The sequence below is a fragment of the Lichenostomus cassidix genome, chromosome 8, assembly GCF_008360975.1.
Source record: "Lichenostomus cassidix isolate B80296 chromosome 8, HeHo_3.0, whole genome shotgun sequence".
NCBI classification, from domain to species: Eukaryota; Metazoa; Chordata; class Aves; order Passeriformes; family Meliphagidae; genus Lichenostomus; species Lichenostomus cassidix.
This window is the reverse complement of record NC_139489.1, coordinates 27,119,541-27,137,340: the sequence shown is the minus strand read 5'-3', so window position 1 is coordinate 27,137,340 and position 17,800 is coordinate 27,119,541. Positions and strand designations below refer to the sequence as shown.

The 17,800-nt window shown below is 51.6% G+C and overlaps 1 protein-coding gene across 1 annotated transcript; it reads right to left on the bottom strand.

Moving 5' to 3' along the window:
* Positions 1–45: 45 nt before the first annotated feature.
* On the bottom strand, positions 46–3,335 carry KIAA0040 (KIAA0040 ortholog). The gene has a single exon (XM_085068646.1). The coding sequence runs from the start codon at positions 3,333–3,335 to the stop codon at positions 3,003–3,005; it is 333 nt and encodes a 110-aa protein (XP_084924772.1). The 3' UTR covers positions 46–3,002.
* Between the last annotated feature and the right edge of the window lie 14,465 nt (positions 3,336–17,800).

Sequence of the window (17,800 nt, the reverse complement as noted above, 5' to 3'; positions counted from 1 at the left end):
TTCCCCAGGAAAATAAACACATGACTGAGAGACTGAGATACAGTGTTTGTTTGCAGTTTAAGAGTCATTTATTTTTGGTTTTAAAAAAATTGCACAAAATTTGTTTTGTTGTCTTTCCCTGTTGCATGGACTCATTCAGAAAAATTGAAGGTTGATGCTGAAATGCAGTTGTGGGAGGCAGGGCTGAGGTGTTGGAAAGCAGGGACCATGCAGTGGAGTTTCTGTACTGTGCATCTCTGCCCTCTTGGTAGCGTGGGTGCTGCAGGGTTGCTGCTGCCCAGCTGGTGGGTGACAGGTTCTAGTGCACCTCAGTCTGTTCCAGCTCTTTTGCTTTTTCCTCCAGAAGCAGCTGATTCTGTGCATGGTTTGGCTGGAACAGCAGACATCGAGTAAATCAGCCCCCGTGCTTTAGGGAGTGTGGAGGCTCAGACCATTCACTGGTTGGATGGATCAGGGCAGGGTTGTATCCTGGTCCCTCCCTGCTCAGCCCAGGGGGGGTTTGAATGATGATTTTGGGGAGCTCTGGAAATTCAGACCTAGCTCTGAACTCCCCAAAGCCTGGATCTGGAGATGTGTGTGATACGATGCTATTTTCCTGGCAGTTCTCTGGTTCTTGTAGTAATTGGTTGCCCTCACCTGCAGAGTTACTTGCTATGCTTTCTGGAGAAAAGCCTTCCTGCAGGAAGCCCTGCAAAGCCTGGCACCTCCACACCAGGTAGGCTGTACTCTGACAGTGCTTGCTGCCTCCGTGCCCCTGCTTGTTTGGGTAAACCTCTGTCCTCCCACTATGTTTCCCTTTACTCTGATTTCTTTTTTTTTGATTCCTCCAGGCAGCACCACCCTGCCTCCAGGGCTGCTCGTGCCTCTGCATCACAGCCTCTGGATCACACCTGCATGGGCTCCTTTGGCCACCTGGTGAGTGTGGAGAGAGGAGGGCTGAGAAAAGTACTTGGATGGGGGAAATGAGGCAAGGAAGAAGGTATAATACAAGTGCAGTGCTAGCTCTCCAGGATCCTGGCTGGACTGGGGGACTGGGACAGACACCAGAGCTATTTCTGCATTTCCTAGCATTACATGTGGCAAATCCTAATTTTTATACTATTACATGTTGCTTCCTGTTTTGGAGAAGAAGGGAGTCACGAATTTCAATGGTGACAAAGCAAGCTGAAAAATAAGGCACATATGGGGTCAATTTTAAGGGCTGTGTGAGGAGGAGCCCAGCCTCCCGGCTGTTCCCAGCACAGCTGCACGCAGCCAAACCCCGTGATGTGACCATCACAGCCCTGCCTGCATCAGACAAAACAGGCTGTGCTGGGACCAGGTGACACAAACAGCCACTCCCAACCAGTGGCTTTGTCCTCCAAGTCAGGGGAAGGTGGCATCACCCTTGCCTGGGCTGGAAGCTGCTGTACCCAGCAGCTCAGCCCATGTGGGTTTGGCTGCTTGTTCCCCAGATGTCTGGCTCTGGCTGGCAGTGCTGCCTGGCAGCTCTGGTCTGCTCCAGCAGCTTAAGAACTGGAAGAAAACGGAAGGAAGACATCCAGTGTACAGACAGGGCAAAAACCAGATGTGATGAGGCTTCTCATCACACACATACATCCCTCAATGGAAAAAGAGATGGGGGAGACAGTCTGGTGGGGCAGAGAGTGGGGAGCAGAGGAGACTTCCAGCTCAAAGGTGGGAACGCAAGCAAGGGTGGGGCAGGGGGGGAAACCAGAGCTGTGTGTGGTCCTGTTAGCTGCTGTGCCCAGGTGAGCCATCTTTCCAAGGAACGTGAGGATGCATAATCTGGCTGTGTAAAGTATCCCTGTGTAAGGGATGGCTGTGGACATGGAATTTACTTTGCTTCAACAGCACATTTAAAAACCCAGAGCTGGTCAGCCTGACAGCCATATAGAAGCCTTCACTGCGGCGCACAGAGCTGCCCATATGGCATCAGCTGGGGCAGCACGTGCTTGTGGGTCTGTGCGTGTCTGACACATGGCAGAAGGGCTGCAGGGAGAGGTGACGGCTGAGTGTGCCAGGAAACCATGTCTGCTGCTTCAATACCGCTTTTGATGTACCTCGCCCCGCTCCAGAGGGGCCTTTGGTCCTGCTCTTCTTTAGTAGTCATTCAATAAATAATTCTAATGCCCGTAGCAAAGCTTTTACACAGCCTCAGGTTGTGTTTCTGCTCTTGCAGTAGCGTGGTGGGCTCTTTAATGGCATGTTTGTATAAAAGAGTCTTTCAAGGGAAGGGTTTTCTTAAGTGCCAGTGCAAAAGGGCTGGTCTGGCAGCCTCCTTTCTCCTTCCCGCCTCTAGCCTAGATGGCAAGGCATCCTTCTGCTGTGCTGCCTTAGGATGGTGTCTGAGGTCTCTAAGGTTGGGCTGAGGGCATCTGGCTTCAGGTGCTCCGAAGTGACTTTGGTTTGGTGGCCTGGGAGATGGCACATCTTTGAGCTTTGGGGTAACTCAGCTTTCTTTGTGTTTCCAAAGCGAGTTGGGTTTGGACGGAGCCTAGACAGTGAAGCTGTGCCATCTCCATGGCAGGGCAAGCAAACGAGGCGTGTCTGGGCCTGCTTCACTCAGAGCTGTCTGTGTTGTGCAGGGGGAGTGTGCAGGTAGCTTGGTTTTTGGGTCAATGTTGTCCTGTGCCTCAGTGTGTGTGCTTGCAGGTGAGTGCAGAGGGAGAGCCTTGCACCCCATTTGCTCTGTGCCAGCCTGGTGCGTGTGCACTGTGCTTGTGGCAGGAGGTACCTAGGACCCGGTGGCAGGTCACCCTTGTGTGCTCACCTGTCCTTTGCAGGGGTCTCTGCCACGGGGGATGCTGTTATAGGGGAGAAGAGGCTTGCACAACCTCTGCCCAACTCCCTTGTTTTGTGTTGGCCCTTCAACATGCTGGGCTCAGCCTCTGTTGAAAGTCACCATAAAGTGGCAGTAGCTTTGGTATCGCCTCACCCCTCCTGGTGCACAGGTGAAAGGAATGGTGGCATCTCAGAAGACCTGAATGCCCTCCTGACCACTAGATGGGCAAAGAGGGTCTCTTGTCCAGCAAGAGCAGCTTGGGCTGAGCCGAGATCCACAGGTCCTCTTCATCCTGCTTCTTCTTCTTCTTTTTCTTCTTGTTCTTCTCGGCATGCAGCTGCCCGTTGCTACTGGGGCCACCTTTCCTCGTGCTTTCTCTCCTCTGTCTGCAGAAGCAGCAGTGGCAGCAGATGAAAATGAAGGCAATGAGGACAACTAAGGGTAGACCCAACAGCACAGCCAGGCAGACAGTGTTGAAGATGCCTTCCTCATGCTTGGTACGGATGAGCTCCAAGATGGAATTAAAGAAAGAGCTGATCTTCTGCTGCATGTTGGCTCCTGAGTAGGCTGTCTGTGCTGCTCCCTCTGCTTGAAAGGTACCTTGAGATATGCTCAGCTCCTTTAAGCAGCTAGTGGGCTCCACAAGTGTCGTATGATGCCTGCAGAGCCAAGAAACCACATGGATCAGGTGCCTGCTCCCTCAGCAGTTTTCTCCATGGAGCTGCCAGAACAGCCTAAGCCTCAGCAGGGCAAGATGTCTCCTGCTTTGGAGGGGCCTAGAGTCATGGGGGATGGATTATGCTGCCTGTTATGTGCCTTTGGGTGGGTACATCTGGGAAACACAGCCTCCTATCTCCTGGGGTTTGTTCTTGATAGTGGAGATGGGTGAGGTGGGCTTTGGGCATCCCTTCTTGCCTTGGCATTTATCCTGCCCCTTTGGACTTACACATCAGCCCTGGTTGAGCAGTCACAGCATGGAGCTCTTATTAGCCCTTTGGAGGGCTTGCATCTTAGTAAAGGAAATACTGTCTGCAGGAGGAGCTTGCCTGTCTAGGAAGGGACTTGCCTGATTTAGGCTAGTGACCATTGTGGAGAGCAGTACTGCCACAGGAGCCAGGACTCCACATGTCACAGGTCTCTCCTTACTCCCAATCTATCCTGGGATGGCGTGTCTTTGGACAGGCTCTTTCTCTTGGTCCATGGTCTGGGATGGGCAGCACAGAGATGGAGTCTGTTCTTGCTGCCCTGGCAGGTTTGGTGTGGGGGTTGTGGCTAAACCAACTGTATTTTGGATGAGGACTACATTCAGTGGACTCACAGGTGGCACTCAACTCGCGAACCCCAGCAAGCAGCCCTGCACCCACAGCTGCTTCCATGTACCCAGGGCTGGCCACAAAGGCAGCGGCAGGGGAGGATAAGAGTTGGCTGGGGTGGAGGAGTTGCTGCTGCTGTGCCTCACCTGGGAATTGCTCCAAGGGTTTGGGTAGGGCTGAGATGCATTTCTGTGGCTTGACGTAAGGTTTTCCTCTTCCCTCAGGGAGGGAGAGGTGCTGCTGAGTGGCAGGGCTCTCAGGGAAGTCCTCCTGCAGGGGTAGGGAGCTGCTGCCTCTGCTCATGTCTTTCTTCCTCTCCTGTGGCCAGGCAAAGCATGGCTGTAAAGCATCCTGAGTAGGGCAGGGGCATTTGTGCTGTGAGTTTGCAGTTCTGGTTCAACACAGGGGTCACTAAGTTAGAGGCTGTACAGATGAAGATTTGGCAGGGGCAGTATCAGGCTCCAACACCCTATTTCACCCTTGCTCAGCATTTCACATCAGTGTCTTTGCCAGCCTTTGGGATTCAAGCCCTGCAGCCTCTTGAGGGAATGCTTAAACCCCCATGTGCCCAGTAGGGGAAACTGAGGCACGGCAAATGGAAAACCAACAAAAACCTGAGAGGTACAGCCTGAATGCCAAAGGTGTCCCAAGGGGTTGCTTCACTTGTCCCCTGTGACACCAACTCCTTGTCTTTCCTTCTGGCAGCTCCCACAGAGCTCAGGGACCTCAAGGGAGGGACAGGAAGGGGACCCAGGCTGGTTTCAGCTGAATCCCTCTTGTCTATAGCACTGCCCTTCCTTGCTTTGCATCTCATTTATTCCTTGTGTGGCACCTGCTAAGGGATGCTCTCCAGTATGGAGAGTTTCAAGATCCTCCAGCCAGCACCACCACAGGGCTTCCCTGTGCCTTGCTGTGCCATTGCACTCCACTGCTAACAAAAGACCAAGCCACCAGCCTCGCCCAAAAAAGCAGCCACCAGTCCCACCCAGCCCTAACCACAGCTCTCTGATGCTGCTGAAGCGGGAACTCCAGGGCAGCCTCAAAAGAGGCAGCTCCCAAGGGAAAACCTGCCTTCCAAAATGCTGTCCTGGGACCTACAAAGCTGTGCAGGGTCTTGTTTCACTGGTCTCCCCTGGCTGCTGGCTTTCAGACCTGATTGTCAGGATCTCAGGAGCTGAATCCCTCAGCATAGATGCCAAGCTCTTGATTTGGGATTCCACAAGTGCTCAGGTTCTGTTAAAAAATAAAGGGTTTTATCTGTGTCCCTCAGAAACAGACTGACCACTGTGGATTTACTGTTTCGATCTGCATGAGCGTGCAGCAGAGCTGGCCCCAATTAGCTGGTGGTTTCTCTTTTGAACATGAATTTCTCTGGGTGCCTTTCTAAAAAATTCTCATTTGAGATTTACCAAATGAAAAGCAATGCTCTGTGAGGTGGTTTTGGCTTTGGCTGAAAGAGGTTTATTAATATTATTATTATTACTGGATTTTTGTCCAGTCTGCTGCATCAAAACTGGCTGCTCCTCACATTCCCTCATTCCGTTACTCAACAGAAGGCAGAAATATCATCGACATGCCCACCTGAGAAATCACAGGCTACCACTCAGAGGCTCAAATCCCATACACCCTCTTCCTACCCCCTGCCTGGAGCCAGCTGGGAGCATCCCAGACTTGCTTTTGCTCACAGGGGAGATAAGCGAGGGCCACTTCTTAAAGCTGCTTCCTGTCCTAACCTTCCTCTTCACCTAGGTTGTTTTTTTTGGGCAGCTGTAGTAAAGGTTCAGCTGCAACACAAATAAACACAGCAGCTTTTCCTCAGCCTGAATCACCCGTATAATGCAGGTTTGCCATTTATCCATAAATATCACGACAGCTCATTATCCAGGCAGGACGCCTATGATACACTTGACTCCAAAAAAGAAGTAAAAAACCTAAACAACCCCCAAACAACAACCGCCCTAATTTCAGACAAAACAGGATGTGCAGTTTTATTCCTGCACTGAACTGCTTTATATTTATTGCCTCCAAACTTCTGTGTAGGGAAGGAGGGCTGGAACTTCCTTTTAAACTTGTAATTAATTGTTTGCAGAGGAAAAAAGAACGGGGGGGCAGAGGGAAAGCAAAGCCCTTTGAAATGTTTCCATTTTCAACTGGAGCTGAATGCACTGCAGAGGCTCTGGCTGATGGTTACTGGGAAGTGTCCAGCTGGGGACATGTGGCCACCCTGGGCAAGCTGGATGTGTATCCCTTGGAAGGGGAAGGTGGAGGTACCTGCCCCTACCCTGCCCAAGCAGCACCCAAATCCCAGAGCCATCTTCCAGCATGGCCATGCAGCTGGTTTTCAAATGCCTTTTATTTCTGGTGTGTGCATTGCTTTTTGTTTTGTAGATGAAGGGATGCCTGTGTTCTAAATAATGGGATTCTTCAGCTTTATGTAAAAAAATTGGGGGGGAGGGGAAAGTAGAAAAACTGATGTCTTTGGAGGTGGCAGCACCAAGGGCACAGGGGTTACCCAAGGCCACCCACTGCCAGCTGAAAACCTGAATGCACCATGAGGAGCTGCATTTAGGAAAATGCATGCTGCTGCTCAACTTGGTGTGACATCTCCCCTTACAGAAGGGATGAATAGGAGAGCTGCTTCCATGCTGTCGTCCAGGATGGATGTGAACTGCTTGCCCAAAGCATGTGGAGCTGCCATTGGAGGTTACCTGTTTTTTGGGTCAAGATATAGGACCAAAAACCAGGGACAGGGAGGTACTGGGAGGCAGGGCTGTGTCTCAGGGAGGGCTGTGAAGCACCCTGCTAAATGAGCTCTTTGTTTTTGGGCAGCCAGTGCTGGCAGAGCCAGGGGAAAGCTCTGGAAACTCGCCTGGGAACTCCTGTGGCCAGGGATGTATGGCTCCAACAGATGGCAGCTCTGCACGGTGGGGCTTTATGCCACTTGTGTAAATTTTAATCAACACTGGGCATCCAACATGAAGGTCTTTAATCCCCATTAGCTTCGAAAGAGCTAGTGTGCAAGAGTGGGGAGCATGTGCCACTCCTTTGGAGTAATAGAAGGCTGTGGGTGGAAAACAAGATCCTTTTGAGGGACGGCTTGCAATGGCACTGCAAACCGTTGGCACGCAGGGCTTGCCTGGCTGAGCTGGAGGGGTAAAGGCTGCCAGCCTGTGTGTGGGGAAACCAAAACAGAGGGGTTGCCTTGGCAATGCTGGCTTGTCCACATCCTGTGCTCTGCAGAGCAACCACAGTGACTGGGGATGGAGGTAGAGTTTGCAGAAAAGCTGCAGTTTACTGGAAACTGCTATGCTGTGTCACCATGGCAGATGGGAGAGCTGCTAGTTAAGTTCTTTAGGCTCAACCTTCAACAGGCCTTTATGTCTTCATGAAGTTCCCTCCAACCTAACAAAGCTCAACCTGCTCCTCTCAGCTGAGATGCTGCCTGACTCAGGCAGGAGTGGGGCTGCTCTAAGGTGCTCCCTGCATCCACAGTGAGAGCAGTGGCAGCTCTGAGGGACAATTGACCTGTGGAGTGAGCCCCAAGTATTTCTGGATTATTTGAACACTCCTGTGCTCAGTGGCCAGCTGCAGCTCAGGACTTGTCGAGGTGACATGAAATCAACTGACCTACAGCCACCCCCATTTCCTTAACACAGATGAGACCACACTTTGTGCAGTTGATGCTAAGGAGTGCAAAGCAGGAATCACATTATTAAACAACCATTTCCTTCTGTTCCTGGCTTTAAATCAGGTTTATACCAGCCTTATACCAACTTTCCATTGCAGTGACAGCTGTGGGTCAGACGGGGAGAGGCTAATTTTTGTTACAGACAGTGAGCTCCCTGATCCACCCAGCAGAGACGCAGCTATGCTGTCACACGAGTGGCATCTATTTTCCCTGCTTGCACCTGCAGACTTAAAGGAAAACTGGATGAAACCTGACACCGGGGGTGAGCAGTTTCCTTAGCAGGGATTGCACGTTGCTGTTTCGGAAATGGTGACTAAGAAGAGTTTTACCGCTGGTCTCCCAGAACTCGCAGCAGGCTACAAAGACCTTCCTCAAACGTGAAAGACAAACATCGAAAGCCACCACCCAGGAAACACGACCAGCTGAAGCTTCATCTCATTCCCACCACCATCCAACCCTCCTGCTAAAAGCCAGGCGTAAATGCTTTCATTCCCTAAAGGGAGTGATTTGGAAAACTACTGATAGGGATGTTGGATAACAGGGTTAAAGTGAAACTATTTTGCAAGCTGCTGCCTGGAGCCCACCCGTCATCGCCGTCTGCACACGCGCGGCTGCCGTCAGTCCGGGATCATGGAGATTGGCCTGAAACTCAGTTTTGAGTTTAGATGAGCGCCACTGTCATCCCTGGATGCACTCACTGGGAGCTCCTCAGAGCCATCCTGGGCTCTTCCAACTAGGGTACGGGCAGTGCTGCCTCTCTGGGTGGCCAGCAGCCCCCACTCGTGGCCCTCCCTGGGGTGGATCACGTGTGGTTTTGGTTACAAGAGGCTCGGGGGCTGTCAGAGAAGATGTGGATGCCCCATCCCTGGAAGCGTTCAGGGCCAGGTTGGACAGGGCTTGGACATCCTGGGATAGTGGAAGATGTCCCTACCTATGGCAAGGGGGTTGGAACGCGGTGGTTTTTAAAGTCCCTTCCAATCAAACCGTTCTAGGGTTCTATGCTGTTCAAAATGTGCGGGTGCAGCTCGGGCGCACTGAAACCCTGGTGCTAGGCACACTGCCCCAGTCACACATCCCCTGAGAGCTGGTTACTCCTCACCTCTCTTTCCCCACTGTCACTGTTCTCACCCCCTCGTCCCGGGCTGCGCGAAGCCGATGATAAAAATTAAAAAAAAAATAATAAAAAAAATATAATAAAGGAGAGAAAAGCCCTGGATTTGAGTAACACAGTACGGAGCATAATGCCTAGGGAAGCCCAGCCCCGGACCCCCCTCCCGGTATCCCCCCGGATCCCCAGCCTACCTCTGCGCCGCGGCCCCGTCCCGCCCGTTCGTCCCGGCGCTGCGGCGGCGGCAGGGGGAAATGGGACGCCCCGTCCCGTGCAGTCCCGCCCGCCTCCGCCCCCGGCCCGGCCCCGCCGCCCGCCCGGCCCCACCTGGGGCTCCCTCCGCACGCTCCGGAACCCCAAAACTGCGGGGGGCACGCACAGCGTGGGGCGCGGGCCAGGCTGCGGGATTTAGGCTGGGGGAGAGGCGGGGACGGGGCACAAACCAGCCCCGGAGCTTCTGTGGGGAAGAGGGAGGGAACTGAGTGTTTCGCTCGCCGGGCTTTGGTGCAGCTCGGGTTTACCCAGAAGCGTTTTTGGGAGGCAGCAGCGAGGGTTGCAGGGTGGTGAAGCCAATGCTGTGGTGGGGAGGGTAGGGTAAGGTAGAGCTCCAGCGCTCCAAGAGCAGTGCCGGGAGTATCACCCTGGACCCCATCAGCACTGCCACCCTGGCCCCCCTGTCATCACTGCCCCCCGCTCCCTCTCACTACCCAGCACCCAACCACCACCCTGTATGTTGTCACCCCTGCACAGCCCTGACGCCCACCCTCTGTCCCTGGAAAGGGGCACAGCAGCCAAGCAGGAGGTGATGGAGCATCCCCAGGGAAGGGGGCGTGCCAGGACTGTCCCTGGTCCGTGCAGCATCCAGTGGCATTATGGGTGCTATACAACCCATAATGATGGATGGATAATGATGGATGTTTCAACCTGAGAGGCCACTCCTGGCTGGGCAGGTTTTAGTGGTGGCCTTGGCATTGCTGGGTTAAGGGCTGGACTGAATGATCTCGGAGAGCTTTTTCAACTTAAATGATTCTGTTATTCAGTATTTTCAAACTGTCATCCCAGTTCCATTGGGATTACCACCCCCACCCTTCACTTGTTACTTTCTCTCCAATTTATTTCTTTTTTAACTCCATGTCAGGGATATCCAGGAGTTGTTGAATCCCTGCTGCTTTCTAGTCCAGGGCTCTATGGCCTCCATGCAATGTTGTGATGCTGACAGCTGGGCAAGCTGCAACTAGAAAAATGTTCTGCTGGAATTTTTCTGGTTGGACTGAGTCCTTTTGGATTGCAAAATCCTTTGCCCTCCTTGCCCTCCTTCATGCTCCAGAGCCAGTGGCTTTGCTTTACTGCTTCAGCCTTGGTGCTGACTTGTCGAGCTGGGGTAGCCAGAGCTATCTGACCCTTCAGGGCTCCTGGAAAACAGCCTCATGTTCCCAGTGCCATGACTTGGCAGCACCAGGAGCAGTGCAGTGCTGGGACTAGGAGGGAGGAGGGATAGAGAGGAGGGTGGAGGGATGGAAGCAAGTTGGCTGCCAGGCTTTGCTGCCCTCTCTTCTGCTGCCTTCATCCTAGTGCTGGGATCAGAGAGGTGAGAGATCCTCAGAAACACATATTGTAGACTACACCTTGTGCTATGTGCCTCCCCATAGTCTTGGGGAAGGTCTTTATGTCCTTTGGGAAACACCAAACAATCTTTCCCTAAAGACTTGCTGCTTAATGCCAGGAATTTTTTCCTTGGTTTTATACTGTCGGGTGAAGATCCCTGGGCTTTGGATCTTGTGGCTCACTGCATCCCAGTTTTCTGTATCCCAGCTCTGTCACTCTATCCTGACTCATTCCATCCCATCTCTCCATGTCTCAGCTCACGCCATCTATTTCTCCCTTGTCCCCTGACCCTCTCTCAGACCCCTGCATCCCAGCTCCCCCCTTCCCAGCTTACCCCATCCCAGCTCTCCCACCTCACTGAGCTGCAGCCATTCCCTCATTCGTGGGTACCAAATCCCCCCAGGAAAACATCCTTCCCAGGGCACACAGAAGCCACCTAGGTGGTGACAGTTACCTGAGGGGTTCCTGGCTACTCCACAGCACCAGATAGCACAATACCACCTTTGAACCCCTCTAATAGGATTGCCTAAAAATATTTATTATCAGAGCTCTCCAAGGGCGAGTATGTCTGGAAGCATCAGGCTTCAGAGTGCCTGTCCCTGGGCTTGGGAAAATGAAAGCCCAGCCTGTCCCTGGCACCTGGGAGGTTTGCTTCATTCCCTGGGCAAACAGCCTCACTGGGGCTCCACACTTCCGTGTCACTAATTTAATTTGGCAGAGGCCTTGATAAGGGAGGAGCTGCTGGCCTTGCACCTTCCCCGGGTTTTCAGGGGGCCCCCTGAGCACAGTGCTTTGGCAGCCTCCTGGCTTCAGGCAGGTGCACTCTGATGATGTGGCAGAGGTGGTGGGCACTAATAAGGCTGATATCTTGGAGCTCTGCTACCTGTGAAGGAGAGTCTTGATGTCATCAAGGGTGGTGATGCCATTAAACTGAGCTGGGAAGCATCAGATAGACTTTAAGAAACTTAGAATTAATGCAAGAACATACAAATATAATTATTCAGTCCAGTTCTCTGTCTAACCCAGCATCCTCTTGCCCACAGCTGACCTGTAAAGGTCCCTTCCAACTCACACTGTTCTGTGATTCCATAGGAGACATTTTGAATTAATCTAAATGGCATATGATGCTTGACCCTGTGGATGTCTCCTGCAGCAAGGTGTGCCAAGGCTCCTTCCCATGCAGCATGACAAAAAGGTACATTTGTGGGGATTTTGAACCTGCCACCTCCTGGTTTTGTTTGGCATGCAGCATATCTGGGATCTAAGGAATCGTGCTTTGTTTCTCAGAAACTTTAATGGGTGAGAGGAAGCCATGACTCAGCCACTGATGAATCACTGCAGCTCCAGATTACATGACTCTATGTTTGCTGGTGTCCCTCAAGCACAGGAGCCGAGTGAGCCCATGCCAGGAAAGCTCCTGTCACCTCATGGGATGTCAGTCTGGGCCCAGGCCTGTTTTCCATCCATCCTTTCTAAACTCCTTATTTCCATATGGTATCAAAGCCTTTCCCATGCCAAAAAGCACCCCGATAACTTCTATTTCCTTCTAAATCCCCTCAACCCCTAATTTGATTTTGAAAACACTACTTATTTTACACTGAAGATAGAAACACCCTCTTGTTCCCCCTTGTTTCATGGGATTCAGCTAATTTTGTTACCAGTTTGCCCTGTGAGCTTCAGTCCTTGACAACACCCAGCTAGTACCCAGGGTAGGTTTATTTGGGATTTTCTAGGCACAGTGGGGTGGGGGGAGTGGTAGAGTGATTTCAGACATGATCACACCTTTCTTCCCCAGCTGCTTCCTCTGCTCTCTGGTGGTGATTTCTATTTGCAGACGCTAATCTGGCTTAAAGTAAGCAATGGAAAACTCTGCTCCCGGAGAAACATTCCTCTCATTTTTCCCCCATGCTTCTGTCTTTTCCCCTCCCTCTCCCCCTCCCACAAAAAAAGCCTGCAGTTTAAACACCAAAAATAACACACGCCCTTGGTCATAGGCTGGATAAAAATAGCAGCTCTTGGTATTTAGCAGCAGCAACGGGTTTTCTGGCTTTGGAGGAAAATTAGGAGGAGGGATGGGATGGAATGGGATGGTGATTGTTGATGCATCACCTCCTCCTCCATGAGTGGAGGGCAAACACAAAGCTGGTGTTTTGGGGGAGGCTGCTTCATCCCCTCCTTTCCCTCATTTGGTAGCAGCTGGGCTCCGTCCCCTCCAGGAAGGGGGGAGCTCTGAGGGTAGGTTAGGCTCAGGAGTCTCAGTCTCACCTGAGTCCCACCTTGGGACTTGCCCTTAAGTGTTGGGGCTAAGCCTCACGTAGGCAGTGATGGGGGAAAATGCTGCTCTTAGAGAAAATGCCCCAAAGCTGGTGAGTTTTTGGGGGTGCCTCTTGCCCACCCATCACTTGGGAGGCTTTGCAGCTGGGCTTGCCAAGGTGGGTCAGGATTTGTGGGATCATCCCTCCCTGGTGCTTAGACGAAAAGAATGCTGGGGTAGGGAGTGAGGTGGGGTCCTCAGGTGCCTCCTCAAATACTGCTTGATGCATATATTGAGAAAGCTGTGGTATAGGCACCTGTGTGCAGGTAAGGAGGAGGGTGGTACGTGTCTGCTCAGGGCACATTTCAGTGTTTGGGCTGTTGAAAGCTAATTGTTTTGTGTGTGTGAGCCTTCAGGAACTCCTTCCTGTGGAAATCCTACGGGCAGCACTGGTGGCAGGCAAGGGGGAGAGGAGACACACCAGGAGCTGGGGAAAGCACCAGGGCTGAGCGAGTCCTGGCAGAGTGATGTGGTGCTTTCCCATTCAGGAACACTCAAGGATCAGTTACGTGAAAGCCAGGGAAGGGAAAACAGGGAAGGGATATCTGTTGGTGAATGGGGGTGCTCCTTCCCCCAGTGTGGAAATGGGGTCAGCAGCAGCACCCGAGGGCTGGATTTGTGAAAGGTGTGAACCAAAGGCAGAGGAGTCTGGTGCCCCCGAGGGCCAGCATGTGCCCCCAGTTGTAGGAAACAATGGATTGTGCCTCCTCCAGCCATCCCCAGGGGTTTCCCATGCTGGATGGTTGTCAGATCTGATCTGCCAAGGTTGATTTTTAGGTGAAAAACCAGTTGCACCAGCTGTCCCCTCTGTCCCAGTCCTTCCTTTGGCTCAGCCCCACAATGCTGAGGAGCAATCAGTGGCCATCAGCTAGCTTCCTCCAGAGCCCAGCTGAGGTGGGCAGGGAGAGCCAATCCTGCTTTTTAATGATATGCAGATGCCAAATTATTAGTAGTATTTTGATTGTTTTTATTATTTTTTCCCCTCCATAAGCCTCTCCCATGGGGGAAAGTGTTCCCGAAGATCTCTGGTGAGCTGATGTCTCTTGGCTCAGGATCACATGAGGATTTTGGCTGGTGGCATTGGAGTGGTTGGGATGTTTTGTGCTGCCCTTGGGGCTTAGCTCCTGTCTGGGGGTGGAACTATCTGACCTTTGTCCTTCACAGTTCAAAGTCTTCGTACTCCTCATCTTGTTTGCTACCAGGGGTTTGGTGGGGAGGATGCAGCTGGGTGTGAGGGCTTGGGCAGGGCAGCTTGGTGGGAACTCACTCACCCCCTGGGAGGGAACCGAGAGAGAAATGCAAATTGTGGTGAGTGAAGGAGGGAAAAAACAACCATGACCTTTCTCCTGGGGGGTGTTTTGCCTCTTTCTTCCCCTCAGCGAGGAAGAGCAGGTTCCTGGATTTTGAGGGGCAAAATCCCCCTCAGACAGGGGGGCATAGGCAGCTTTAGGTGTGACTGGGGAACCAATGCGAGGGGTGAACAGGCAGATGCCATCTGCTTTTGGCCTGACTCAAGTGCAGCAAGGGGACATTGGACCAGGAGCAGGGACAGACCCTGTCCCCAGGAATGGGGAACAGTGCTGCCATGATGCTCCTCCAGCCCTATCTCCTCCCCTGCTCCTCTCCTGAGAGCCCATTTCCAATGCCTCCTGAAATTCCTTGAGGGACATTTCCTACTTCATCCTACTCCTTCTCTTGCTTTTTTTAGTGAGGATTTTTTCTCATAAGCATTTGCAGAGTTACTTCCTTCAACTCCCTCTTCTGTTGTGATGTCACCAAATGCAGGGGACAGCATGGGGACAAAGGCCTGTTGTGATGAACAGAGGCAGCTTGTGTTCCTATCACATCCTGGTGTGCTCTGCTCTGCCAGTCAGCAGCCACACCAGGCTCTGGCCCTTGTGGAGGAGCAATGCCAGGGAGATAACCTGGGTAGGAATGAGAGGATTAGCCATGCTGCTGGGAAGAAGTCTGCTACAGGATTGCTGCATGCTTTGATGTTCCTACTGACAGCAGAAAGCAGCATAAAAATACTGGGAAGGGACAGAAGTGCTGCTATAGGGATAGGTTCACACTGAACAGAGGACAGGGGTGGATGGGATATTGGAAGAAATCCTTCCCTACGAGCATGATAAGGCCCTGGCACAGGTTGCCCAGAGAAGCTGTGGCTGCCCCTGGATCCCTGGAAATGTTCAAGGCCAGGTTGGAGGGAGCTTGGAGCAATCTGGTCTAGTGGAAGGTGTCCCTGCCCATGGCAGGGGGGTTGGAATTAGATGATCTTTCAAGGTCCTTCCCAACCCAGCCCTTTCTAGGATTGATTCTGGTCTTGTTGAAGCAAGTTGCAAGCAGAAAAATTGCTGGCTGTAGTGCAGGGAAGGGGGATAATCCTGGAGGCTGATATTGACAGCATTTCCCATCCCAGGGAGAGGGGACAAATCAATAAAATTTAAAATCCCTGCATTTAGATTTAATGAAAAGAGATAATTTATAAATTGTTTTACACTCTACATAACTAAACGTTAGAGCCTGTAGCCCCAAGAGTTGAAAATAAAAAAATGGGAATGAGAATTTTAAAAAGGATGATGAACACATGCCGTCTTATGAGAGGAAATTAAAATCTGAGATTGTTGAAGATGGTGCTATAAAAATCACATCTCATAAGGCACAGAGTAACTGTGAATTTATGGCACAAGGCTGCCCCTTCATCGACCTGCTCCAGCCTTGCTCCTGGAGGCATTGCACCTCCTCCTGCCGTGCTCTGTGCTCCTGGGCCAGCATTTCCCTCGTGGTTTTTTTGGGCTGAGGTTGCAGAGTATGTTGTTGGGAATGTGTTGCTTGAGCTCTGGCTTTGGGATGGATGCCCAAGGTCCTTGCTGAGGACCTTTGTACACCCTCTCGATGTTTGCTGTTGGAACAAAGTTCCTGAGCATCACTCATGCAAAAAGGGGACTTTGGTAAGAGGGCTGTGATGAAATATCTCTGTATAAAGTGCAGATGGGGGGGCTGCAGTGGCTGGAAGTGACTGAAGAGGAGTGAAGTGTGCCTTGTAAGGCATGCTCCTTGGAGAGGCTGGAAATGTGAGATCCCACCATGTGTGATACTGCAGGATTGTGTCGAGATGATAGTGATGGCTCTGAGCTGTGCAAGGGCCGAGGATGCCAGAGCCATGAGGCAGGAGCTCCCCAGGGTTTAGTGTGATGGGGCAAAACACCTCCCTGGCTTCCATCAAAACTTGGAGCATTTAGGAAAGGGCTTATGCCAGCCCTCATTCCCTTCTCATCCCATCTGAAACATGGAGTTGGGCCGTGATGGTGATTTTGGGAGGTGGGTTAGATCCAGAGGGATGCTGCAGCTCCCCATGTACCTGCCTTCTCTAGGTACCAACCTCTGAGTGATACATACCTGCCTCTTGTTATTGGTTATTGCAATAGGAAGACTGTTTCCAGGTGAGCTTTCTGGGGAGTTTTCTGCAGGAAATTGAGGTCTTGGGGGCCTCACTTGGCCCCAGACGTGGGGAAGCACAGGGGAGGGCATTGCCCTTCTTTTAGGGACCATAAATGAAACACCCTGGGCTGGGTCAGCTGCTTGGCCAAGCATGGTGAGACTGGGATGACAAGTACCAGCACAGGTAACCCTTCCTCCCCATCCCAAACACATCTCCATCCCTCTGCTCCACCATGTACAGGCCTTGCCTGAAGGGTCTTCCATGGCATTGACTCCCTTCAGACACAGAAAAGTTCATTTAATCCAGACAGTTGAGTCCATCAGGCTTCACTCTCGGCTTTTGGTGTATCAAGGGGTCATGGCCAAGATGGGGCATCCCCACTCTCACAACTTCCTTTTTTTTTTGTCTCACAAATCTGAGCAAGAAAGAGAAGTCAAGAAGTTGCCACCAAGTAAAATCCCCTGTTTTGTCTCTCCGAAATCAAATTTAGAAAATATTGAAGTGGTCTGGCGGAAGAGCTTCTTTCGGGCTTTCTCATCCTGTCTGGCTACGTGTCAAATGAGAAGACTTTAAACAAAGAGGTTTAAATAAAGTCCTTGTGTGAAGTAAGAAAGAATTTCAAAATCTTCTGAAGTTCATACTTGTCCTAGAGACTTTTGCTAATCAGAGTTGGGGTTTTGTCTGGGGTTTTTGTTTGTTGTTTTCCACTGAGAGTGTGTTCTCCTGGAACTAACCTTCCAATCTGTTTTTTGGTGAGGTTTCCATCATGTTAGGAATAGATTGCTGTTTAAATCAGGCAAATGGTTTTGACTGAAGATTTTGGGGTTGTTTCCCTTTGCTCCCAAACACGTATATCACAGCTTTGCTTTCTCTGGCTGCAAATTGCAGAGCCAAGAGCCTCTGTAGCTCATGGGAGCAGCTAAATTTATTAGCAAAAAAAAAAAAGTCTTGTGCTGGGCTGAGGCCAAAGCACAGCTCCCTGCCTCCCTGTGGTTAATGGACCAATCATGCTGACCTGATTTTGTGGCCACTTTATTGCTATTTATTTTAACAGGATAGTTGGGCCAGGGGGGACTTGGGAGTCTCTGGTCCTGCCTTCTGCCCAAGGCAGCCCTGGGGTTGGATGAGGTTGCTCAAGGCTTTTTCCAGCCTGGTCTTGAACACCTATGAGGATGGAGATGACACCACCAGCCAAAGTTGGGCTGCCCCAAAACTTCCTCCCACTGTTTTTTTATCGCATTGCATGTCCTAGGTCTGTCAGCTGCTCTGTTCCTCCAGGTTTGAATGTGAATCTGTGCTAACGATCCCCCCATGCTCCTCCCACAGGATAGCCAAAGATTATGAACAGGGGATGTGCATCCCTTCTTGCCATGAGGTTGGGGCTGGAATGCAGGGAATGGCGTTTCCCTCCCACTTACCCCAAATTTCCCCTCTGGAAGGGGCAAGGAGCTGCCAGAACCATCAGGATTTCAGGAAAGGGGAAGCTGAGCTTGGATGCACCAGGACCCTGCTCCCACCCCTCTCCCAAACAGGCACACAGCTCAC

What these genes read in the sequence shown, in the direction of transcription:
- KIAA0040 (XM_085068646.1), bottom strand. Translation starts at nt 3,335, where the DNA reads ATGCAGCAGAAGATCAGCTCTTTCTTTAATTCCATCTTGGAGCTCATC.